This window comes from Camelus dromedarius, chromosome 5 (assembly GCF_036321535.1).
Source record: "Camelus dromedarius isolate mCamDro1 chromosome 5, mCamDro1.pat, whole genome shotgun sequence".
Lineage (NCBI taxonomy): Eukaryota > Metazoa > Chordata > Mammalia > Artiodactyla > Camelidae > Camelus > Camelus dromedarius.
In genome coordinates, this window is record NC_087440.1 from 85,633,296 (window position 1) to 85,660,924 (window position 27,629).

The 27,629-nt window shown below is 37.4% G+C and overlaps 1 protein-coding gene across 1 annotated transcript in view; it reads right to left on the reverse strand.

Annotated features, from left to right (window-relative positions):
• The window catches only part of DICER1 (dicer 1, ribonuclease III), a 68,909-nt gene that overhangs the window by 21,669 nt on the left and 19,611 nt on the right, over window positions 1-27,629 (reverse strand). The window contains 17 exon segments of the mRNA XM_064486227.1: window positions 245-424; window positions 2,179-2,318; window positions 2,994-3,069; window positions 3,704-3,836; window positions 6,384-6,538; window positions 7,098-7,340; window positions 8,596-8,728; window positions 14,799-15,271; window positions 16,569-16,737; window positions 18,647-18,807; window positions 19,256-19,390; window positions 20,362-20,492; window positions 21,450-21,612; window positions 22,241-22,360; window positions 22,362-22,429; window positions 26,063-26,163; window positions 27,411-27,475. Of these exon segments, the coding sequence (XP_064342297.1) occupies window positions 245-424; window positions 2,179-2,318; window positions 2,994-3,069; window positions 3,704-3,836; window positions 6,384-6,538; window positions 7,098-7,340; window positions 8,596-8,728; window positions 14,799-15,271; window positions 16,569-16,737; window positions 18,647-18,807; window positions 19,256-19,390; window positions 20,362-20,492; window positions 21,450-21,612; window positions 22,241-22,360; window positions 22,362-22,388 (2,439 nt within the window). The 5' untranslated portion in view covers window positions 22,389-22,429; window positions 26,063-26,163; window positions 27,411-27,475.

Here is a 27,629-nt window from a genome sequence, read left to right on the forward strand (position 1 = left end):
CAGGCGTACAGTATGATTCACAATGTTTAAAAGTTATGCTCCATTTATAGTTATTGTAAAATATTGGCTATATTCCTCATGTTGTACAATATATCCTTGTAGCTTATTTTATACCTAATAGTTTGTATCTCTTACTCCCCTTAAAATATTAAATATTCTGAGGATAGTTACTTTTAAGTAGCTTTTATTTTAAAGAAAAAAAATAAAGATGGTTTAAATTGAACAGTCACTATGAAATGTCTACCTGAGGTATGGGTTTGGCTGTCAGGATTCCAAAGCATCTTGTGGTATCCTCAGGGGGATAGAGCTTCCGCCTTCTGAAGTTGAGTTCATCAGGTAAAGGGGTCGTTAGAACCATTCCTATCACATACAGGTAACAGGGCTGATCAGGTTTGGGGTAGCTATCCCTCAAACATTCTGGAATCTAGGAGCAAAAAGAAAAATTAAGCATCAAGCTCAAATGTATTAACCTCTTTTCCAGGTGTTGGCAAGAAAATAAACTTATTCCAGGCTTTACTGAAAGCGGATGAGAAAAAAATAAGAAAATACCTAAGGCAGGAGCCCTCCTAATTACTTAACCCCATCAGAGAGTTGGCACTTCTCGCGTCTGGGCTGCAAGATGGTCCCTGTGAGGCTGACTATATAAAATTATATAAAACAATCCAACACTGGAGGGTCTTTTAAAAAAATTCTATTTATGCAATCTTCCTTTTGACTAGAGAACACTGTTTTCTTCCTTGGGTTTCTTAGTCTTTACTCACTGTTAGAACATCAGAAAATAAAGGTAGCCAAATCTTTAAAAGTCTCATATAATCCTGAAACTCAAAGATATAACCTTCATTAACATTGTGATATACCATATCATGTTCCAGACTTTTTCTGGAATAAATGTATACATTCCAGAATTCATGTATATAAACGTATATGCATACATATTTTTCATTACAAACGGAATCACAAAGCAAAGATTGTGTGATAACCTGATTTTTACCTCCAGTTACTACAATGAGAGTATCTCTCAGGGTCAATACAAATCAGTACCATTTTTAATGACTATCTCCTTAAATGAGCAAACTATGATTTAATTAATCTAAGATTGTTTCTAAGCTTCCGGTATTCATAAAACCGCACCCAACAGTCTTGCCGCTTCTGAGGCTCAATAACATAAACAACTATGTCTCCACTTACGAGGCACAGAAATGCTGGCTAAGGGATAGTTCTAGTTAACAAAATATCAGGCAACACAGAAATGCACCTGTTAATTAAGCAGGATGCAAGGCAGTACTATGCTTCTCTAAACACTTATTAGTGACAACATCTGTCAGATGAAAACCAGTCCGGTAATCTCCAGGGTAAATGTTAGAGCAGGGAAATTGGATATGAAGGAAACAAGCATCTCAGAACATTGGGTAAAACTTAATTCATGAGTTTTGAAAAACCAACAGGAGTTTGAATCTTGAAAATGTTTAGCTGGGTGTAAACTTTTTTAAAGTCAAAATTCAATAAAACTACAAAAATAAACAAAAGAATTATACATTTAGGCTAAGATGAGTACACAGCAAAATTCTGCTTTTGCTTCTGTTTTTTATAGGTTAAAAATATTACTTAAATTAAATATTTTAAAAATAAGTACTCCAGCCCGATACAACTACAGCTAGAAGTCACACTCAGAGCGGTTTTTAGTGCATGAGTCCCCCCAGGATGTCGCAGACCCCACTAGACCCAATATGATGAAATGACTGATTGTGACTGCTGACAGTCCTCGTGCCCGCACGTGCTGGAGTGGCCCTCACCTTGAACAGGCACTTGCCTATTTGATCATACAAGCGCTCTCAGCCCTGGGTGAAACATAAAGTAGGAATCTTACCGCTAAAGTGAATGAAACAAAGAAAGTCTCTTTAAATGAAATAAACTCATTCTGGATAGAACGTGATAGACGAGTCCAAAAACCCCGAGGAAAAAACCAAAGCAACATCCAAAGTGAAGAGTACACAGTGTACGTGTGAAAACGAAGGGGCTGATCTGAGAGAAGCTGTGGATGGCGGAAATGAGCTGAGGACCACGGGGTGGGAGGAAATACAGGGCTTGGGAAGCCAAGCAAAGACATGTGGACTTGATATAACAAGAAATAAAAGGTCGGAAAGGCTAGATTTTTATTCGGTTCTAACCAATACTAACTGCTTTTGGGTAGCACTGTCTTCGTTTTGTGGAACCTGGTCTTCCTGGAACACTGGTTTCTTCTTCATCATGTAAATCAAGCTCTTCTTCGTATTTAACAGTCTCTTTCCCAACTGGCATCAAATGGTCATCCAGTTCACCTAGGAAATTTAAAGAGAACGCAAATTAACAATCTGAATTTTGTCTAATTAATTAGTGAATAATCCAGAACAATACTATGTTAGGAAGCAACTGGAAAAGTAACGAAAACTAAAACATCTGTGCTTTTGATAATACAAAAATCATCAGACGTGATACTTAAGGCAAAGTCCATTCTGGCATTCATATATCGATCAGAATTACAAAGTCTGTTCTAAGACTCAAAAATAAGAACACCCACAGGGGGAAATAACACATATCATCACTTTACAAATCCCACTGGAAAGTGAGTCTTCCCATTTAAAAAAAGTTTTAGTCTGTACACCAATATAGATTAATTTGAGAGGCCAAAACATTAAAACACAAATGTTCATGACTGTAGTCACTAGAAGACCTGTACATGTTTACATATTTAAAGGGGGTCAGGACAGGGAGCAAGTACACTCAGCTGGTAGCAGCTCAGCTGTGGAAAACAAAGAGCCCCCACATCTTTGTTTTTTCATCAGTTCTTATCTTCAAGTTACGTCGCACTTACATCTACCTTCACCCAAGCACATCAAGAGCAACAAGTCCACAGCCTGAAAAGCCTTAGAGACCCATGAAGTCCTTGATGTGCTTTTGTTTTACAGTGGTTTTAATTTTATTTTCGTTTGCATGTGCTCTTCAAATACTCTTACCAATTTTGTGCAGTTTTTCACAGCAAATGAGAGCTACAACTCTTTCAGCCAGTCGTATACAGCTCATTGGGGGACCCTGGAAGTAACAACAACAAAAGAAAAGTTTCCATTGTGTACACAGGGAGCTATGTTATCATTAAACCTCTATCCCTTAAAGTTGAATTTTACCAGAACAAAGTTCTTCCTTTTGAAAAATGTCAGCAAGTTTTAAAAAAAAATCATCATCTCCATATCTGAATAGCCATCTTTAAAAATCCTGCCCAGTAAAACTTTAATAAGTTATAATTAAGATTTTACAATTTTGATGAAGTTAAATTTCAGTAAGAATTTAATATATCAGTAGTGAGACCGAGCGTAGCAGTTACACAACAGCAAATTTTTAAGTCAACGACAAAATAACTAGAGCAGCCCAACTCTATTTACTGAATTGTGCATCACTGTGAGCATCTAAGCCACAGCTGAGTGACTCTGCCGGAGACGCGTACCACAGCGAGACTTCAGAGGCCATCTGGGCTAACTCTGAGTCTCTAAGTTACACAGTCCACTGAAGACCTGAACATGTAGTTGACCACGACAGATGTTTATAAATCTACTTTTTAAAGTAGATTTAAAGCCAAATTTACCTATAATTTGCATAGCCTTAGAGAAGCTGAAAAAAATCCATTAATGATATACTTCAAAGGCACAATCATTTCTTTTTCTAAACTTACAACAATGGAGGCTCGAAGAGGTGAGTTAATTGGCAGATAAAGGGTTGAATAAAATGTACCATCAGGCAATTCTCGGGTTCTACATTTAGGAGCCAGATGAGTAAATGGATCACTTGGTAATCTAGCACAGTATCTGTGAAGAAAAAGAAATTCTGATGCTGAATCTACAACTGAGAAATAGAAGAAAAAAATCTGTCCTAACATTTATATTCCAAAGTTTGATTTTTACGTCCCTCTTCCCCTCTACTGGACTGCTATTTATATGTGCAGTTTGAGCTTCACTGCTTCAAACTCTCAGTAAGATGAACAGCGTGCTCTAACAGCTCTCTCTGCAATGATGTTCTGTGTCTGCGTTGTCCAGTAGGGCAGCCACTGAGCACCTGAAATGTGGCAAGGGCAGCTAGGGAACTAAATTCTCTATTTCACTTATTTTCATTCAAATTGAAATGTGAATAGAGATAGCCATGCATGTCTAGTGCTAGAACTGGACAGGGCAGAAAGTATTGTTCTGAATCTGTTAAGTTTGTTCCTTAATGATCTTACCTTTGCCAACAACTACTGGGGCCTGTGCAAGGAAGGCACCAGATGCGGGAGCCCAGTATTCGTACAAAGGCGGGCAGCAGAACAAGAATCCCACCCAGCAGCAGCACAAGGAGAGTGCAGCAAGGAGGGCAAGAAGCCAGCCTAGAGGGAGCTGGGGCCGGAGCAGGGAGGGTGCTGGGACAGAAGGCAATTCCATCAGGCCCAGGACGCACCTAAGGGGGGCAATGGAATGGGCAGTGGCCCTGCGAGGTCAGGTCCTCTGCAACAGGGCAGCTAAACATGGCGACCCTGCAGACAGGGAGACTGGCTACACACAGGGAGACTGAACATTAAAGTCATTATTTTGAGGGCAATGGGAATTAGACTTCTCACTATTAAAAAAGCCAGGAACAAAGATGGGAAAGAGAAAAGCAAGAATAAACCCTCTAATGTCATATTAAAATTGGAGGTAACAGACAGGTAGTCAGATACAGAAATAAATATAAATGTATGTGTGTATGTGATTACACATGAATTTATTTTCTAGCTCTGTCTGCTCAAGACAATAATATTGGTAGCAGTAATATTCCAGGGGCAGCGAACACACTTAGCGTGCAGATCTTGGTTTCTAAACACAACTCATTCTCTACTAAAAGGAATCAGGACCTTTTGGAGAAATAGGCAGTATCTAGGCTGGGGCAAGGAAAATGTGAGTCTAGAACCTCTTGGTGTGCCCTAAAATAAGGAAATGTTCAAAGAATAACGACATGTCAGAAAGACATAGAAGCTAAACTGAAGGGGTCCCTACTGGCCAATTTTTAGACAATTTTAACATCAAAATAAATAATAAATGATAGTAAAAGATCATAACCCACTGAGTAAAACAGGAGTCCATTAGTTCACACTGGATAAAAAAAAACAAAAGGAACAAATAAATGAAGAAAAGAGAAAACTCTTCCTTACAGTAAAATGGCAGTAAATGCAGAAAAAATAATGGAATTAGAAAATTCACCATTTTGCAAACATCATAGAAATAGTCAATTCATGCAAGAAATATCCATGAGTACTGATGGGTGAAATTGGGAAAAGGAATACATTTTTACATAATCTCAAAGTATCTCCCCATGAAATATTCACTAACTATAAAGGAGGAAAAGGTAACTTTACAGCAGAGAAAGCTGGCAGACCTTATGTAAGTGATCAAAGTCACTACCATTGTAAGAGAACAAATCAACACTTGAGTCACCCAGTTAGACGGAATGAGGGGAACTCATCGCTTCCCTGATATGTTGACCAAAAACACATACCTGTCTAATGGGGAGAAAATATCAAAGAAACCCAAACTGAGAGACAGATTACAAAATGCCTGGCCTGTCATATTCCAAAGTGTCAAAGTAATTAAAGTCAAGGAAACCTGAAGGATGGTTCCAGGTTGAAGGAGACTAGAGAGATGAGAAAAATGGGTGCAGCCCATGATCCTGGATTGAACCCTTTCCCTCCAGAGAATATTCTCGTAAAACAGGTCTCTCTGGGTGGAGGATAATGGGGGTTCTTTGTAGTATTCTTGCAGTATTTTAAAGTTTAAAATTATTTCATAATTAGACATTAAAAAGAAAATCTTATGTTTGCTGCTCCTTTATTTTGCCTCTACATGAAGTTTATCCTGATGCACGATCTAGCTACATATCTGCTTTTCTTAGTTCTTGGCAATAAATGTCATTACCAACCCAAGACAACGAAGTATAATAGAACATACTAAAAAAAAAAGCTATTTTATCATAATCTTCCAACACTGCTAATAGAAAAGTCAACACTCCCCAAAATTCATGGTACAAAACAAGTTTCAAGATTTCAAAAAAAAAGTGGGCACAGCAAAAGTAGCTTCAGTCTGACTAAAATAAGCTCGCCTTCACTGTGTCAGCCTTGCCGGGGGGGAGCCAAGCATTCCTTACTGCACAATACTGCTTTTGCCTTCTGACAAAAAAGAACAACAAATGGAAAAAACTAACTTCTTTTCTTTCTCTCACCAAGATATCACAAGCCATAAGTGGAAAGATTGGTGATTGTTTGCAAAAGGTAAACAACACAAAACTTACAGGTTTAGACTTAAATCTTGCAGTACTCATGGGTTTTTCATGCAAGTGATTCGACGCCATACCTATTAATGTGTCCAATGGCCGTGTTGATTGTGACCCGTGGACCCCCGTCATCGGGCCTCAGCACGTACGGCGGGAAAACGTCATCGTCGTCCACCACAGGCTCGATGTCAGTCTCACCAGTGTCAACTGACTTGGAACATTTGTTTCTCAAGATCTGAACGATTTAAAAACAGAACTGATGATGAAAACAAAAGCCTTGTCATTAGTTGTCTGCCTCTGTCCCTACAGAAAAAGTTCACTTGACATGAAACATCACTCTCAAAACACACTTGAACCTCCGTAGTTACCCACTGCCGAGAACTTCCCCAACACGTCATCCCCAGCTCCAGTCACATGGAGACATTCATCACACAGGTAACAAGGTTTACAGTGTAACGTACTGTCCTACCTACCTATACACACACGCGCGCGCGCGCGTCCTTCATGAGTATAGACGCTCTGTCGTCACATCCAATCACTCCACAACTCAATCGACTGTTACACCACACTGACCACACTGACAGCAGACTTGCCAGGCATTCTTCCTCAATAATCCATAGGACCATTTTCACCACTATTTGACTGTAAAATATCGCTCTTTGTAATTATTCCCAATTTGCTTCTATTGTACACCCTACCCATCCCTGTTGAGACTATTCTCTGTAGATAAAACTATTCTTATCCATCTCTATACATATAAAAATAAAGATTCCATATGAATCTTCAGATCTTACCTTTTCAATAGCTTTGTATGTTTTAAGGTCTTCTTCAAAACTTTTTATTTTGTCTGTATCTGCTAACATGACATAATTAGAGATTGGTGCCCTTGCTCTTCCCTTAGATTGAACATAGGATCGATACTCTGTGGGCAAATCAAAACGAACTACCAAGTTGCATTTTGGTATATCAACACCCTCTTCCACAATACTTGTTGCAATAAGCAGGTTGGTTTCATGTGCTCGAAATTTCCTAAGTACCTGAAAAAAACCCACCAAGCAAAGCAATTATAAGAGATTATCCAGAGAAAACAATGTAGTAAAATTAAGTGACAACTGTCATTTCTGACAATACTCTGAGCATGCTTAAACTAAGGCCAAGCTAAAGAAGATGACAACATTGCATAAAACTTGAGACACATGAACAAATGGGCAACGAAACTCTGATTTAATGACATTTACAACTGACTATGGCTTCAAAAATCAAAGTGCCTTTCTACTTTACAGAAGCACCCATGGACAAATCACAGCCTTCAGGTTGAAGGGGCTGGCTTCTCTAATAACCAAAAAAATGACTAAAGGAACCCACTTCTGGAATCCTGCTGACATTCTGCCATAATGGTAACTCATGTCTGTGAGACTGCCAACATCCCTCCAAAGATGTCAAAACTCTTTCACTAAAATCCCTAAAATTAAAAATTACAAGCAAAGCATTACTTATTTTCTGGCATCTTGGGATACTTTCAATTTTAAGAGATCAGAACTGACTGAAAAATAAAGTGAAAACTTTCTTCACTAGATTTAAGGTAACATAATTTCCCAATCCAGAATAAGTTAAATAAGAAAGTCAGTTGGGTTTTAGACAGATCTGTCAGTCTGGCTATCGGACTCCCCTAACTTAGAATATTATCAAGAAGCTATCATGTAGAAAATGACATCAACATGAGTTATTCTGCTACTTTTAAGTTAAATAACAAGTTTGAAACAAAAAGTTTTTATTTACAAGCCAGAACACTGTATTAAGCTTCTGCATCTTTATAATGCCATTTTCTACATCAAAACCTTAAAAAGCCTGAAAAAAAAGTGAACCAAAACCTTTCAAATGTATTGTTATCTTTAAAGTATTCAACCAAGGCAGGACTTTAAATGGAAAACAAAACACTTTCCAGGAAAATATTTCAGTTTGTTGCTTCAGAGTCATACAGAGTCAACAGTTAAGTTCACACAAGCTTTCTTTTTCTACGGAACATAGTTGTGTGCCATCAGCCTGATAAAGGAACACGAAACAGTTGATGGCAATTAAGACACAAAACTGATTTCCCAGACAGCTATTCTAATTCTGAACATATGGATCACTCTGCAGCTACCTCACAGGAGACGCTAGTCTCTGTATGAACAAGTATCCTGTGTTACAAAGAAGTCCGGAGGAGATAAAAAAAAAGGGGGGAGTTCCTATGGGCAAAGTCTGTATATGTTCTGAAAATTGTTTCTGTACAATTGTTTTAACTTAAGTTACCTCTTCCTGTTTTCTGAATTCCGCTTCCATCTGTTTGTTACGAGGCTGATTCTTCCCAATGCCATGTCCAGTTATAAAGTTGCTGCTGATGTAAGCCAGCTCTGGATCTTGTTTGCCAGCTTCCTTTATCAATCTAAGAAAATTATACACATTTGGAAGTTAAGCATTGCTGAGGGAAAAAATTCAAACTTTTGTTTGTAAGGTCTCCCTTAAAATGGAAATATACGTATTTTTTGCCAATATACCTAACAAAATAGATTTGGTATTTTTTCTCAACTAGCTTAAAAAGAAATCACTGCCACTCTTCTCTGCATACATCTGCGGATCAAATACTTATAACACCAAATACGGAGCTGATTTACACTAATGAATGAAATGGTCACAGTACCTCAAACTTTCTAATTTGGCAGTGATGACCTTCATTGAAATGTGGCCCAGGAGGAGACAGCATTAGGCAGAGAGAAACATAGGTTCTTCATATATCTTGGCTTTAGGCCAGGACTTATAATGAAAAAGCCACACACACTCTGTGAAGGCTCGGTGCGCTCCCCTAAGTGCACACACAGCTTGCGGCAGCGGTCATGCCCTTGTCTCTACAGCCAAGCTTACACAGAGTGAGCACCAACACCCGCACATCAAAGGGAGAATTTTTACAGTAAAGGAAATTTCATTCTCCTCTACAGGTAGTAAGATAGTTCCAGTGGTGCATGAAAAGAAGCTCAATTCTTTCTTTTAGTCTTACCCCAACACCCTGTACGCTGGAAGCAGAGCTCTAGGGAAAGGAGTGCCTCCATCCACTGACAGGCATCTCCATTCCAACACCTCCACAGACCCGGGCCACTGACCACAGTTCTGCACAAAAGACTTCGGAATCTTTTGCATAAGACTTCCCATCCCATCCTGTCCCGTCAAGAAAGAGAACAGCCTCCTGAGCTTGTCCCCTTCCTGCCTGCATCTCTGCATTAACCCAGAACGCTAGTCACCTCGAGCGGGCCCTCTAGCTAAGCCAAGGCAAAGAGCTCAGGTCGAGATCACGTTACACGGGCACAGGAGGTTAACAGTTAGTGTTGCCATTACAGCTATTTTGGAAATACCCACATTCAGAAACTCAGCACACAGGATAAATGGTTCCACACCTGACGTAAGTGGTTCCATATGGTTCTTCAGAAGTCATACAACATAGTATAAATTCCTAATAGGAAACTGCATTTTTAAGTCAAACCATCCTTTTCTTTCTTTCTTTTTTATAAATACATAAAACAGACTAATATCAAAGTCCTGGAAGAAACCTTAAGTGGCCATCTAGAATATCTTTCTGCCTCCAAGTCAGTAAAACATTTGCATGTCTAGGTTAGTTTGAGAGTGTGTTCTGAGAGTTCAAGTACATAAGGTGTTCAGAATCAGAAACTTCCTTAATACGTTCCAAGCTTTGTTTAGTCATTATAAACTTAAGGCGTCAGTAACAAAAAGCAGTATTGCATGCAAACAAATAGCATGCCCCAAAATCTAAAATGTGAAATTATCTTAGAAATAATACGTACTTCCAAATTTTAGTTTATGTAAATAAGTATCAATTCAAATGTAATAGGGGTAAAAAAAATTAATTTCGGGTCACTCCCAATTAGGCAAAGAATGTATTTTAATTTGCCCAAAATGATAAATCTGGTAGATTTCAATTAGCTGAGAAACGGAAGCACTAACAGTAATAAATTTATTTCTCCTTATTGAAATGGTCATCAATACTGCAGGCAGAAGACATTAATAAACAAAACCTCTTGTAAGCAAATAATTAAACTCTACATACCTATGCTGATAATGTTTAAAGAAAAAAAATTTCTCTACTGGACAAATTTAAGGAGTCCCCATAGACAAAGCTACAGGCTTCCAGAGAAACAAAACAAGGTCTACTGTCGTCAGGGAGCCTGTAACTGAGTCACACACACCGCCTAGAGATTTCACAGAATTGATATGACTAAAGTCTTGTTTGTTTCTTTTAAATTTAAGCTGAGGTTATATGAGTTGTTCCACAAGCAAGCTGTCAATAAAGTATGCTGTCCTCTAGTGCTCAGAGCTTCTAAAACAATCCATAGCAAAAAAAAACTGGTTATTTATTTTTCCTAATTTCAAATTCACCAGAAACCAGTATTTTTGTAAAGTTCCATGAAAACTACTAAGAAAATGAAACTTAAAAAGCATTAAAATTCAAACGCCAGTTGTATTACACTCAGCAGACAGCACTTACTGTTAAAACCAGGAGTTTCTAGATGTTTACCCTCAACCTCTGCACCTTACTCACTGCAGCTGGCACGGGCCCATAGGTCGCATTGTGTGTGTGCACACAGCCTCCCCAATTACAACGGAAACAGCGTGACCCAAAACAGGAAATGTGAATGCTAGATTCAGAAAACTAGCAGAGGAACTACTGAAAAGTATGATTTGACTAAATGGGCTAATTTACAGACCTTAAGGGGAAAAAAAAAAAAACAAAATATAAACAGATCATTTGAAATGGCTGCCAGGTACTGAAATACGTTATCAGCAATACCTTCACTAGTACCCTTACTACGTGTATTTTCTTGCCCATGTGAGACAAGCAAGTGTAATCCCTCTATGACCCTACCAAAAAAACCACCTCTGCTAGTTGCGACGTACTGACACTATCCCCCAAGTGTGTGCACAGACCCTAAGGAATCGGCGCCTGCTGAGTGTCGGGCAAGAGGACCGCCATTTCCATAAGCAACCCAGAAGACAGGGAGGTATTATTACTATTTTACAGGTGAAGATGCTAAGGCTTTAAAAAGTTAAATAACTCTCACAAGATATACATCTAAAAGGTGAGTAAAAACAAAAGGAACCAGGGCTCCTTGGAGAAATGGCTTCTAAGGCTGAGCAAGGAAAACACAGGAAGAGCCCGGAACACCTCGTAGTACCAGGAAGGAAGGGAGGGCTCAGAAAGCAAAGGGCTGAGGGCCTGTCAAAGGACAGGGGCCGACCTCAAAGAGCCCCCAACGGCCCAAGGTGGGACAACTCGTTCAAAGAAAATAACCTAGGATCAGATCACCACCAAAGTATAAAATAAGCAAGCATGAGTTCATAGTGATAAAAGAACATGATTCAGCAAATAGAAACAGATAAATAAGATGAGAGAGACAAGTCTTCCTTACAGAGGAATTCCAGTAACATACAGAGACAAGCCCTTCTCCAGGAATGAAGCCTATACCCTCCTTCCCCAAGATAAACTAGATTTGGTGACTTGCTTCCAAAGAATAAAGTAAGAAAAGAGAAAAAGCAGCACTTTACAGTGGAGAAAACTGGCAAACACTATCATAATCGTGTGATGAAGTTTACCATCACCAGTGATGGTTCCCGTTGACCATGAGTCCCCCTGAGATGAAGTGTAAGAGGGGCCCTTCATCTCTGTGGTGTTTTTCTAAGCTGTAACAGTATAGCACGGGAAATACATACAAGATCTTGTGGTAGCTACAGAGAAAAAAAAAAATGTGACAATGAATATATGTATGTTCATGTATAACTGAAAAATCGTGCTCTACACTGGAATTTGACACAACATTGTAAAATGGCTATAACTCAATAAAAAAAAAAAAGAAGAAGCTATAACAAACCAAAGGCAATTAGGGAGACATAGCAACCAAATGAACTCTAGTACACCTTGGCTTCAAAAGAGGCCAATAATGGGAAAAGTGGTAAAATTCAAGTAAGCAGAGTTTAATTAACAGTAATACACCAATGTTAGTTTCTTGGTTGCAACAAACATACTCTGATGAGGTAAGATATCACTCGTGTAAGAGGGGGAAACTTGCAGAGGGGTACAGGGGAACTCAGTGCTGTTTTTGCAACTTTTCTGTAAACAAAAAGTGGGAAAATAAAGGGGTGGGGGTAGAGGGAGGCTGTGAATCCAGGTTTGTCCAATGCCAAAAGTCACACATGACTAGTACATTACACAGAGAAAAGGGCTCGAGACTCGGAGAGAGGGAGTCACTTTCCGCCAACTTGCTATCTGTGCTGTTTTGGGGGGTCCCAAACCAAGTGTTCTCTCCCTCATCTATATATAATCTAGCAAAAATATCTACCTTCCTCCCTCATGGAGTGTTGTGAAATTTTTTCAAATGTGTAAAGGCAAATTATAAATGATAAAGCCTTATAAAGGCAAAAGAAAAACCATAAACCTAAGACTATATGCACTACATTAATATACAGAAGGAGCTGCGATTAATTTTTTAATCAGGAGAGGAGAAAACTGCTCATATATTACAATAGCTTGTGCTCTCATGAAACTGTTCACTGAAGAAGGGTTTCTCCTCCCCTTAAACTGTTGGGAGGAAAGAATCTGGATTTCAGGAAGTTTTTCTAAGCTTATTAAAAAGCTTACTGGAACAAGACCTCTATTGTATATTTAATTAGCTGCCCATAAAGTCAACCCTCAAACCACTCTTGATTCATCATCCAACATTAAATTCCAGCCACATTTTATGAAAGTTGATCACAATTAACCTGATCCTCAAAGTCAGTAGGAAGTAACATTGACTTCTGATGAACCCTTCCAGGCTAATATTCCTGTAGTGAAAACTGGCATCTCTCTCCATTTAAAAACACAAAGGGGGAAAGGAGAAAATAAACCCCCACTTCTTCTCCCCAAGCCCCAGAAAACTCGTTTAATTCTTAAACCATCCTATACGGGGACAGGGAGTACGTCTATAACTAGGCTTAGAGCTGTGCTAGTATTAAACTTTTCTGATCCCTGAAATGCCTTTCCCCCATGCTAAGAAGTAACCCCACCAGCCCTGCTCCCCTGGTCTGTCTCCTGGCAGTCCTCCCACCGTAAAGTGCTGGTTTTCGGTGTTCTGTGATACCCGAGGGCATTGTGATTACACAAAGAACTGGAAACCAAGAGGTAGAATATCACGATTCTAGAATTGTCTCTGCCACTGACTGGCAATTTAACTCAGAGCAAATCACTTTCCTCTTGAGGCCCTTTCTTTTTTTTTTTTTTATAAAAATAAGTGGGTTGGATTAGATAGTCAGTGGAGTCCCTTTCCAACTTTAAACTTTTGATTCCAGGGTAATTCACCACCTAAAGTTATTTTACTTCGTAGTCATCATAAGGATCAAGCCCAATGACTATGAAAATCACCAGGCTGAACACCGCCAGATGACTACCCCAGAGTCCAATTTCTCGTTACTCAAGTACGTTCTCCAAGCCCCAAAACAGTCAGAAGCAGTTAAAAAAAAAAAAAAAATCCCAAATTACCTCAGGAAACAAAGCTTAATTTCTCCTCAGAGATCAATACTTGCAGAAAAAGCTCTCAGGGATCAACTCTGGCCAATTAATGGATCTTGTAGAAAAGTAGATTCAAGTACAAAATAAGGACACTCTTTTTTGGCCCTTCTAAGTAACAGGGCATCTATCCACAAATCAAAAGAACCAAATGTTAAGTGACCACCTGACACAAATTTGAAGTGAAGCTCCCTGGCTGGGTATATATTCAGGAAAAATACACTTGTGCTGAAGAGTGTAGGGCGGGAATCCACAACTCAACTGGCATTCACTGTCACCTTTGCCAACACTCTCCAAATTCCTCCCTAACATTTTTGTTCTCTTTTGATTCAGAAAATTTTAATAGGTAGTCTATGAATCAATCCAAATTTCAAATTCAGTTGTTATAAACTTCACTGCAAACGTGCAATCTTGAATCAATACTTGTTAAGGAAAAAAAGCTACATAGAAAAATGAGCCACAGCAATACCCGGATAAAATTTCTCCCAAGCTTACCTGAAGGAGAGGGCTTGGTGTGAAATGCTTAACAGAACGCCTAACGTGTCGGAGTCACAGATTAATAAATATCTGAATTGAGTCTAACAACTGAATACAAAACAAGGAAGGCTTTACTTTAATGTAACAATTTTTCTATACTTGAGGTCTCCGTTTTAGATGGATTAGAGCAGATGAGCATCCTTTAAGAGAAAAATTGCAGTCATATCAAACCTCGCCTTTTGGGAACGCCATTGTATATGTAAGCACCCCCTGTGTCAATCCCAGTGCAGCCTAAACACGAGGTACGATGGAGCCAAGTGAGGACTTACACAAGCCTTCCGCAAGCTCTCAAAGCTGTTACCATGTACCACTTCACAAAACAAAAAGCTGCCTGTTCAACTACGGAAAAAAAGTAATCTTAGAGATTTACCTGTTTAAGACGACTGCTGTGTATCTTCTTTCCACAAAAATAATCCCACATAAAATATTGGTAAATGGAGAGGGAAAATTTGTCTCTGGTTTCTCTTTTTCTTCAATTTCTTCATCCTCCTCATCATCCTCAGAATCACTCCAAGACACGTAATTATCCTGGTTCCTGTTATTGTACCACTCAACGCTTTCAAACTGCTGTCGCTCATATGGTTTATATTTGCGTAAGATTTCAAGCAGTTTTATGACCTTAGGAGTTACAAATTTCAGGTCAAGTGAGGCAGGTGAGAAGTGCTCTTCACACAGTGCATGTATTTTCCTTAGGAAAGTGTCTGTAAACAATAGGAATTTCCTGTGCAGCTCCTCCTGCTCGTGTTTGATATACTTCTGTAGTTCTCTCACCATCATCCCAGCCACTTTATCTGCACACCAGGGTCCCAGAACTACCAATACCGCTCGACAGTCCGATAGAATCTACAAAAAATTGTGAAGACCCAAACATTAAACAATAATCATGTAGCATTTTCATATGGAGTTTAACTGGGACTCAAGCTGTCTTCAATCTGCCCCGTGAAAATAAATCTCCCTCACTAATATAAACACTGAGATTAATTTCCCAAGGTTGGAGGGAGGGGCCAGTAATTGTTTCAAACTCTACTTTTTCATATATATGCCCAGCACCATCCTTTTGTTTTCTCCAGCAAAAATAATCAAATAACAGAAATTAAAAGATGAAACTGTATAAGGCTAATAAAACTTAATTTTAGATCTCTAAGTAGTTAGAAGTACAACTGAGTCATTTACTTCCAGCTAAATACGCAAGGAATTATGTAGCATAGTACATGTATGTGTGTGTGTGTGTATATGCGTATGTAGCAGAGTATGGAATTTTATTTTAGGTATCAAAGAAGAGCAAGACAATTTTCCTTGAACTGTATCTATACCCAGAGTGCCACATCTTAGAAGCCCAGCTCAGAGCAGAATGTAAATCCATAGTGAGGCTACAACTGAGGAACTGTCAGTTTCACAGGCAAGTAAAAAACATACTAGGTTGAACATGAACTTAATGAGAATTCAAGGGCTATGAAGAGTCTGGGCACTGCTGTTCCAGAAAAAATCAGCAGAAAAGAAATTAAGACTTAGATTCAAGACAGTGTTAACATTCACAACTGGTTGCAAAGAACATGGACGATGATTCTCAAGTATTAATGGCATCAGGATAACGGAGGGCTTGTCAAATCTCAAACACTGCGCTCCCACCCCCAGAGCTTTGGATTCAGCAGGTCAAGGGTGGGGCCCGTCATCTGCCTGCCTAAGAAGTTCGAGAGGGATGCCGATACTGCTCGTCTGGGCTCCACACTTTGAGGACTACTGTCCTGAGGAATCACTTCTCAAAGCTGCACTACTCAGGGATGCTGGGCTCATATCCAGTTGCATACAAAGAAACAGCAAGAGATTCATTTAGCCCAAGGGTTTAAGCAGGAACTAATTCATCTAACTAAGAAAAAAAAACTGGACTCAACTTCTTATACTTAAATAATGATGACACCTACTTAAACCAGGGAGGGCTATACTTAATATAAATGTTTGTCAGGTAAAAGTAACCTCAACCCAATATGATATATTCAATGAAAAATGTTCAGAGATAAGAATGTAAGGCCTTAAACTTTAAATGTACAGAAAACAGCCTCAATAGAAGTATATTTTCATTTCAATATTAAAAATAGAAACCTTTTATCATATTCCTTATCATTACTTTGCATATACTTACCTGCTTAGAAATTAAAGTAGAATCTCTTTCTTTTGAATGTACAGATATGTTACAGTCATTGATAAAATTAAGTGCTTCTTCTAATTCCATCAGCAGTCTTTCGTAAAGCCCACTTCTGTCAGTAAATGGTCCACAGTCCACCACAATCTCACATGGCTGAGAAGTATATCTTTAACACCAGAAATAAAAGTTGTCAATACCACAATAAATGCACCATAGTATTACAATCCATCTATATAACTGAACCAAAAAAAAAGAAACTTTCTATTATCAGTTGTATAACTACTTGGAATAACAGGCAGGCTCACAACAAGCCTTCCTAATGTGGTACTTGCTCACTGTTATCTGTACTATGTTTGCCTGTTAGGTTTTGAGGAATAAATATGTTAAGGCTAGTCATCAAAGAATTTTGTGATATCATTATTATCTCAGGTTTTTTGTTTTGTTTTTAAGTTTAGTTTAGCCTTTCATCTTTTGTCCCCTTAGGCATCAGCCAGAATGAGAAACAATGTTAGTCACAATACTTAAGAAATTCAACAATAATTACGTCTCAGAAGCAGAAACGAGGGGACGGGGTGGGGGGGGGTGGGAATCATAGGGAGAAAATACAAAGTATTATTAAATTTATCCATTTCTTTATTATTTGAAACTTCTATCATTTACAAATGTCAATTTTATTTTTAATGTATTTTTAACATGTCCTCATAAGGAAAGCTCCCCAAATTTCAATTTCAATATCGTTCCTTGGCTTTTTCATGCCTTTCATAAAATGACAACCAGAACAACACATAAAATTCTAAAAGCACATATAATAGTTAATGAGAAGAAATACAATAAAGGTATTTAAGTACCATAGTTTTCATTATTTTCAACCAGAATTTATAAGAGTCACATTACAGAACTAGGTAATGCCAAACTCAATGGATCACTTATCAGTTTTACCTACATGTTCTAATACCCCTACTTCTGAAGACTTTAAGTATGACAGGGCTATCAATCTAAGTCAGGTCAGATAAAAGCAAAAGTATAGCCTTTTAATTCCACATCATAGATCGTTCTAGCTCAGGGAGATTACAAACAACATGTCTTAAAGGCCATAAGATTTCTATTTGTATCACATTTGGATTCCTAAGTTCCATGAATTTAAGTTACCTTTTCTTCTTATTCTACAGAGAACTCTCCAAATTCCCACTAAATGACAGGTGCATTTACATGTGTCAATGTAAGTGATCAAAGAATCCCCTGAAACCACTGCTAATGCCATTTCTCAGGTTTGGGGACCATAAATGACTCACTTGAAGTTGCATGCCTTACAGTGAGTAAAGCCAGTATTCAAAACCCATGTGTGATTTAACTTCACAATCTGAAAAATAAGTCTTCTCTATTGTAACTGTTCCAAGAACCACTACTTGGTAATCTTTAACCTTGTTAAAGCCTATATCTCATAAGGATATAAGGATATTTTAATATTAATTGAATTAATTATATTTATTTAAAAATCTAATTTACATAGACTCCCTTCCACCAACTTAGATCAAAAAGATTGTGTATGCACATTTTAATGAAACTCAGAACTGCTGTCTCCTCAAAAAGAGACAAACCTAGAAATCATAAACATCTCAGAAATTCACACCAATTTTCAAAACCAGAGGATGCTTCCCATTATTTTAAAGCATACTATAAAACACACAATTCGGTAAATAAATTAATGGTTTTTCAAAGCAACAGGTAGGACATTTAGGTGAGAGCAACAACTTGCACACACTGACAGAAGAGGACACTGATTTCCTGTCTGAGTTCCCAGTCTCTGGCAAGATCAAGCAAACAGGATGGACCCACACTCACACAATATTCCCTCTTAGGGCAGAAACACCTCTGTCTGCTACTCTCTGTGGAAATAATGTTAGATTCTTGCATTCGAAGGCGACTGTCCTGACAAAGAATGCTTATTCTTCCTCATTTCCTTCTAACAGCCATTGTTCACTTAAACAGATACTATCTGCAAGGCACTATGATACTGAAGGCTTAAAACTGTTACAGCTAGTCTCACAAAAGCCAAGTCAATCCTAAATGCATACCTGTCTAAGACCACCAAGTCAGTTGCAGTTTCAGCATTACTCTTAAGAATTTTCTCCAGTTTCTGAATCTTTTCTTCCAATTCCTCTGGATCACATTTCCCATTTAAAATGGAAGCAGTTAGTCCCAAAATACGTGGACATGATGGACAATTTTCACAGAGCTAATGTTAACAAAAGATACTGACAGTAAATTCATTTTGCAAGGCTCCAGCAAAAGAGACAGCATCATAATGAGATGCGTCCAAAAAACCTAATGAATACTAAAAAGATTATTTATAGAATTACTGTAGCTTGTTTAAATGATCTACTTATCAAAAAGGAACACTGAAATATGCTATGACAGATTACGCAGTTCATTTATGATAGATCATACATTGATTTATATTATGTTAAATTTTTATTATAGATTAAGATTTGTTATAAATTAATTAGTTTGATATTATAGATTATAGATTTAACTGAACATTGATTTAATATTCATTCATTCATACACTGGAACCAAGTTCCCAAAACTAGTAACTGATATTGCTTCTGATATATTAAAAACACTGTTTATACTCAGTAATTTGACCTGTATTATTAAAAGTGATAAGAAATCTAAAAACTTACCTTCATAATTTCTCGGTAGGGGTGGTCGAGGATTGCAAGATGACACTCATCAAATACCAAAAGGTTAATGTCTGACAGTGATAAGTAACCATTTTTCAAAACATTCAAGGCGACAAAGCAAGTCATAACAAGAACCTAAAATAAGATTAGTATCAGTAAACAACACATGGCATCCACCTGCCTAGACAAACTTCTATGAAATCAGATTATGGAACCACTGTATTTTTCGTGAAGATTAAGAAATTCATCAGTAAAAGTTAAAACAAAACTTCTCAATGTATGGAAGCTCATACTTGGGAACCAAAACGTAAAATTAGGAAAACATGGAAAGAGACAATAAAAAAAAAAATCTTGATAATGGAGACCATGTTTTCATGATAAATCTATTAAATCTACTTCAGGTTTTCAGGTTCCTACAGTCATAATTTGAAGAGACCTGTCAGCTTTATCAGATCACAAAATAATTCACACTGTTTTTTCCTTTTTTTTCCCCCATCGAACGGACAAGGTTTTCTGGAATAAGACACAGACTACTTAGTTCTTTTTACAGCTTATCATTCTGTGGATTTTAAGTACTTTGCTCATAAGGACTTAACCCAGTATGTAAGACACACTAGCAGACTGTGGACTACTTAAGGTTGATTAGCACTCATCTCTTAACCACTTCAAATCTACCAACACCAACACACAAAAGGCCCTCAACACAAGCTGGCTGCATGGAATGTCTAAGTTAGAAGTATCCATCAAAGACACTAAGATCTCAACCAACAAATGTCTCCAGTTTCAAGACATTTAACTCAGTAAGTTTTCTGAAAGCAAAGTATTTCTACGATGGAAATAGGTATTAGAATTTGTGTTTTTTAAGCAAATAAATCATATTGCAAGGTTGTTTCTTTTCTACGGAGTAAGAGCAACGCAAGTTAGTCATTTATTTGCCTTTAGGATGAGACTTATAGTGAGAAAATGTGTCAGGGCTGGTTTGCCGGCTGACAAAATACAGGAAAGCGGAGTTTTCAAACCTAATTGAGACAACTAAGCCTACAGGTTATCTTAGAAGCCACGGACTTGTAGGGGTTTATTAAGTGAGATTTCTCTCCAAGTCTTACCTGGTGCTTAGTAAACTCTTGGTTCCATTTCTCTTTTGTCCAAGATGCATTTACTTCTAGGTTTGAGTATTCCCCAACCTTGAGATCTGAGTGAGTTCTGACAGCTGACACTTGTTGAGCAACCTGGTTTGCTGGTCACAAATATAATACTCCATGTAAATATGAGAAATCTTCCCTAAATGGCTCTCTGGACTATTAATGATTAAACAGTTAAGGAAATTCTTATTATTAGATATTACACCTAACCACCAACTTTTTAGACAGCCAATTTAAAATCATATTTATCCTCCAAAGCATCTATATTAGACTCATTCCCCTGCCTTCTGCTATTCACTCAGAGCCTGACACCACCTTCCTTCTTTAAAATTAACTTTCCCCAACCTAAGAATATAATTTCTAGGCTGTAATGGCAACTACTCCAGATCCACCCTCCTGTTTTCTTCAATAAAATCAGATTATATCATCAAGAAATAAGTTAGACAACTTGTATTCAAAGCACATGAAGAACATCACATGCTGAGACAATCTAAAAAAAAAAGGAGCGACATGATTATAATAGTACCCTAGTAGTTTATGTTGACATTTTATACTTTTTATTTTAATATATAACCCCAAACACATAAAAACCAGTATTTTAAACTCTTATTGAATATCTAACTTTTAAGAAGCATCTTTCTTTCTACAACTGGCATAGCAAAATTATAAGTCAGTCAACTCTTTCATAATCAAGCACCTTTTGATACACTTTGTGAAGCTAAAATATCAAAAACAAAAATAACTAGTAACTTAGATTATATCTCAAAAGCAATCCATTCAAAAGAAATGCAGAATCAGAATTAAATGCAATTACATTTAAGGAAAAAAGCTGAAGTTTAACACCTGTGAAATAAAATAACTAACATTAAGAGATATACTATAAAGAAATAAGACATAATGATATTTCTGCTATCAGAGCTTCATCAAGCACATTATTCGTCCAACTCTCTATACTTTCAAGAATTTAACTTAATACCCATGGAGAAAATCTGCTTAACCATAAATCTCATCCAATTTCCTCCACACAATTTGATAAAATAATTTTTTATTACCAGAGTTGACCAAGAACACCGTCCTTTTGCCATTTCTGTTGAAGTCTCCCCTGATCTGATAGGACAGCTCTTTAGTGAGCAGCACTGCGATGAACGTCTTCCCTGAGCCAGTGTTTAAGCAGACTATGGTATTATGGTCCAGAGCTGCTTCAAGCAGTTCAACCTAGAGATACAGTGGGAAAAAAAGATTACACACTTCTTACCTATGTACAAAATTTAGAAAACTGGATTTTGTTTTAATTCAGGAAGTTTCACTGTTTTCTAAAATCTTCCTCCAATAAATCTGCCCTTTCAAAAATATACTTTCTCAATCTTTATATAATAATAATCAGAGATGTTAAAATGACAGTTACACACAGCTGGGCTGTGTAAACATGCTGAAATGGCATTTACAATTTCTTTAAGAATGATTTTCACAAGGACAGAACACTTCTCTAGAACAATATGACCAACTAAAATGACTATAGTTGTGGTTCTGCCAGTCCATGGTTGTTCAAACCAATCTCAATTCCTACCCAGATCACGAGGACAGACACACCCAAATAGGTATTAAGGACAAGTGAGGTTTTCACAGGGAAAAAAATAAGAAACTTCACTAATAAAACTATCAAATCAATTACCCAGCAGATGTTAGAAAAGGACTATTAAGAACAAAAGTATTTGGAATGAGAAAATTAATCAGAAGAGGAAAGCTTAAAAAGGTAAAGGAATTTTATATAAGTTGTGTCAACTATATGCTAATTTATTCCATTTTAGTGAAAATGCTCCAGTATTAGTGTTCTCATTAGTACCTGATATTTTCTTGGCGTATAAATGTTATCATGAATTGCTTCTTGTTGCCATGGCAGTCCAAAGAAAGGACCCATTGGTGAGGAAGCAGGGGTCATGAGCTGCAGGCCTGCCATGCTGAGGGGTTGCAAAGCAGGGCTTTTCATTCATCCAGTGTTTCTTTCATTGCATTTTTGTCCTAGCACAGCTTACTACAAAAGGGAAAAAGAATACCATTACACAACCATGCAGGGTTAAAAACAAAAGAAAGCACAGAAACAAGAGAAACATCAGAATATCATTCCTTTGGGCCTTTTCAAACTCTTCCTATAATTGTTTTAGCTTTTTCTTGATCTAAGAGGATCATTTTAAAAGTCAAGCATTCTATGCTCTCCAACCCAGCAATACTACACCTAGAAACTTGTCTGAAAGAGTTAGGCAGCTACACAAAGATATAAATACATGAGTACTTACTGCTGCATTATTACTTAAGAACAAGAAATAACCTTAAAGTGTATCAATAAAACAATTAGCTCAGTAAATTATGATCGAGCCTTAAAATGGAATACTTTGAATCCATTAAGAAAATACATATCTGTATTAACTGACATAGAACTATGTCCATAATGTATCTTTAAAAGATATGCATGACGCCTCTTAAAACATATACGTATATATGTACAAACATAAATGCATTTCAAACATTGTAAATTCTATGATGCTTTTATTTACAAAAAAATGAGAACACTGTATGGAAGGCACTTCACATTGTGCCTGCATACAAGAAAGAGTCAAATGTCTGCCAACATTTGGTCATTTTATCAAAGGACAGTAAACACAGATGGTCATTTCTCAATCGACAACACAATTGCACAGCTGATCAACTACTGAAATATGTATCTTTAAAATTATGCATAGTTTAGATAAAGTAAAACAAAGCAACACCATTCTGTGAAATAAAAGTTATTTCATGGTATCCAAGCACTCGTCTATATTTCACATACTCCTTCCCCCAAAATTTGATTCTGTAGAATCAGAAAATAAAAATTCAATCTTCTTAAAATTCCTAACCTGCAGCTAGAGGGTTATGCTTTCAAATCTCAATGTAAAAGTTCACCATCAGCTTTCCTGACTGTCAGCAGAACTGACCTGCCCTGTAGAAGGGAATTTTCTCCCTTGTACAGCTTTGGAGTGTTCATTGTTATTACTCTCTGAAACTGGAAAGAAAGACTCCTCGCTCTTTGTTCCTTGACAACAAAAACTCTGAATCTCCTGACATGTTAAATTTATAACCATGGTACAACAGTGACTTAAATTGTTGCATCTAATCCAACAAGAAGTTGCAAGAACAGTCTCCTTTATGTACAGGCATAATACCAAATTCTGATTTCAGAGATTAATTTAGTTGGCAAGAATTCAATATCCAGCTAATTCAACAAGTAGGATCTCAAGTAAGTGGTACAGGGCCGAGGAGCTGAGCAAGGCAGGCGTGTCCGTGGACCAGACAGCACAACCACTCTCATTACCCTTCTCAGAGGAAGATGGCACACAAAGCAGTGCAGAGTACATTATGAAAATCTTCCAAGTCACTCTTTTCCCTGCATCAAACGGAACTATGTTTTTCATGAGAAATAATGCGCTCGTTCTCTACTGAACCAAAGTCCCAACAGCCATTCCTTTTACCCTTTTTACAGTTAGCGTTCACGTCTCTCAATTTCGCAGGCCCACAGGAAAAACACCCCTCAGGTTGATCCCTCAAGCTTTTTACTCAACACAGCTGCGGAAAACTCAACGTGGGAAGTTTATTTCACCTACTTTCCTGAGAACCCAGGAGGGCGTGTTGAAGGCCCAAGGCAGAGCTCTACAGGCACTTTCTACCTGGCTACCATTCCTGGGATGCCTCGCCACAGTCCCTCCATATCCACAGGTTCCACATCGGCAGATCGAATCTGTCCTCGGTTGGACAAATCCACAGATATGGAGGGTCAACTGCACTATGTGGTTTTATACAAGGGACTTGAGCATCCTTGATTTTGGTATCCGCAAAAGTCCTGGAACCAATCCTGGCAGGTGCTAAGAGACAACTGTACTTCTTCACGACTACAGGATGCTCACTGGAAGGATTATTATCCTCAAACCTGACCCCCTCACTTTTTATTTACCCAATCCAAATGCTAATCCAAGACCAAATAAAGACATGGTGGAAGAGATCAGGAAATAAGCCTAAATTCTGGTGGTGGATGGAAATTTTAAGGAAAAAAGGTGAGCAGCAATGTAAATCTGCAAACACACTTCCTCCAACTCCAGAAACCACGTACAGCTAGGAACCTTCCTCCTGAGCACTGTCCCCATGTCACCATTTCTTCTCATATAGATAACATTAGTAATATAGCCTTAAAAAAAGTTCTTTTTTTAGAATAGTCTAAAAAATAGTCTATTTATTTATAAATATTTAAATATTTTAAATTCATTATAATTAAGCTATTTATATAGAAAGTTTAAAAAATAGAGTCTATTTTTAGAATAGTCTAAAAAATAAAAGAATGTTCTACTTTTTTAAGGGGGGGATACATTCTTCAAAAATAGCAGAATTATAAAGCACAAAGAACACCTATGAAAATGTTCCAGATTAAAGACTATAAAGATGTGACAACTCAATGCAGTCACTTATCTCATAGGTGACAGAAACACGTGTGAGACATACAGCTCCTATGCTCAAGGAAACCCTAGTCTATCTGGTCATACGTATTCATTTACTTTTTAAAATTCTTTATTTGGAAATAATTTCAAACTTACAGAAAAGATGCAAGAGTAAGAGGAGGTCAAAGAATACGCGCGTCCCTCTTTCGCCCCACCGGCTTTATCAGCTGCACCCGCGCTCTCTGCGTATCTACGTGCAGTTTCTTTTTCTGAGCCATTCACACCCCGGATGTGGCAAACAAACAATGTAGGTTTGCAGGATGAAAAGTGTCCATGTGAGTGACATGAAAACCTTCAAACAGCTTCTATTTGCCTTTCATAATTTATATCACACTGCATATATTCACAGAGACACGTACACACAACTTACTCCTTTCCTGGCACAGATGCTCCCTGAGAACAGGCTGTGTGTCTCATCCTCTGGGGCACCTAAATTTCCAGGTACGATGTACCACATATACATTTAAATAAACATCTGACGAACTGAATCAGATTCATGAATGTCTACCCAGTAACATACAGAAGAGAATCACAGACAGTTCAAAAGATAATTCTATTTGGTTTGGAAGTCCACACCCACCCCACTCCTACTCACCCTAAAGGGCGGATGCAGGAGAGAGAATCTGCGAGGAAATGGAGGATGGCAACCAAACCCTCCCCATTATATTTCCACGAGGTCACAATATTTAAAATTAATTTTCACTCATTTAGTACACAGTTGCTGGCCTCAGTAATATACTTTCTATATTTAGGGAAAGAAAATCCAACACTAAAAAACTGAACAGGCAATCCAATAGTGTGAAAACAGAAAAATCTCTAATTACGCCAATTTTTACCTTCTTTGGCATGTTAAACAGATCTTGTCCCCTTAACTTAGCCTTAATGGAAAGTTCTGAATCCCTGCTGGTAAGTAAGTTTCTAGTTTCACAGATTAACTGACTACGGTTAATGGCTCAGAGCGGAGAGAGTAATACACGTGACTATTCTTCAATCACAGATTTTAAATTTCTGGTCAAATAATTTACACTCATGAAGTCAGTGAGGTGGTTTCAGAGCTTCCACATGTGAGTCATTTAGAAGTAACTTAGTGAAACACATGAATAAACTCTCTTCCTCTTTCCACACAGGACAAACCACAGATTTACCGTCTTAATGTTTGAGATCTCTGTGTTGCTGTTGTCTGAATTGCATTTTGACATTGTGATAGCAGTTTATTGGAAAATCACAGCATACTCAAGCTTCTGCTCTAAAAATAAATGCAAAAACAGCCAAGTTTAAGATTCCTGTACTTAAACCGAATGTAAACACATCTACAAGAAAGCCCTATTGATATGAAAAGTTGAATAAAAGGCCATTATTTTGTATTAAAATTTAAACAAAAGACATTTGGGTTATTTTAGGATACTAAGTCTTATTCTAAAACAAAGAACAAGAGAATGAGCTGTAACAATAGCATGCCTAATTCTCAGAAGTCTGGGGGGAAGAAAATGTTAGAGGTAAGTTCAAGGAAAGATTTCAAAAGGAATACAAGGAAATCAAACGAAGCACAAAAATTCTAAAGACAATGACTAGGAAATGATATAAATTAAGTACAAGGATAGATACGTGTTATTTCCTAAATTCACATATGCAAAAGGACTAGAGGAGGACACCAGAAGAGGTACTTGGCTGAGAAATCCAAATCAGATGGCAGTAAGTCTTCACTACACGTATGAAATCTATCAGCAACTTCAATTTCTCAAATGAAATTAAAAACACAAATGCAAAGAACAATGAAATCTAACTATAAACTTTTATAAAATTCATTTGTGAATAAAAGAATTCAGGAACACAGTTCAACAATGTTAATGTTTGGGAGAAATTTATTTTTAGGGGTGGTCTTAAATAATCCTAAAAGAGATTATAAATCAAAAACTAAGGAAGGGAAATTGACACAACATTGTACACTGACTATACCTCAATTTAAAAAAAAAAACTAAGGAAGGCTGCTCTCCCTTCTGAGTGAGACGGCCCGCACTCTAAGGAGCACGTAACTACTTTTACTTTACACTAAGCACCCAAACCCCACGCCTCGTGGCCTTTCTCTTGCCTTCTAAAACGGCCTGTTCTCTGTCTAAGAATGTCTCTCTCTAAATAAATCTACCATTACTTAAAAAAAAAACAACTAATGAATCATTAAGTATTGAGATGAAAAATACTAAGATGAAAAGTTCAGTTTAATCAGTAAAGGTTGATTTTCTTAGACATCAGATCTCATTCATGCAGATTAACTGCAACGCCTCTTTTACCACAAGCGCAGGAAAACCAAACTGGCAGCCTTTTCTTTTCGCTTGTTTCTGCCCAGTCTAGTCTAGCCTAGTCTGCAGTGGTTTTTTAAAAGCACATTCGTGTGGAGGTTAAACTTCCTCATTTCACACACAAATTGATTTTGCTAATAAGTTAACAAAGCAGAATGGGGAAACCTTAACACTTCTTCAGTATGTACATATTTACCTCAAAAATGCTGATTCTAAGTTCTTTCAGTTTCCAAGTCTGTATTAATTCATACCCTAGGTAACCTAAAAGCAATCAGAGAGAATATTTTAGAACATACAACTCATTTTTAAAAAACAACTTTAAGAAATTTCCTACTTGACAAAATTTTCATATTTAACTTATCAGAATAAGATCTCTGATAAAATAATGTATATTTATCTATCGGGAGTCAAGAAA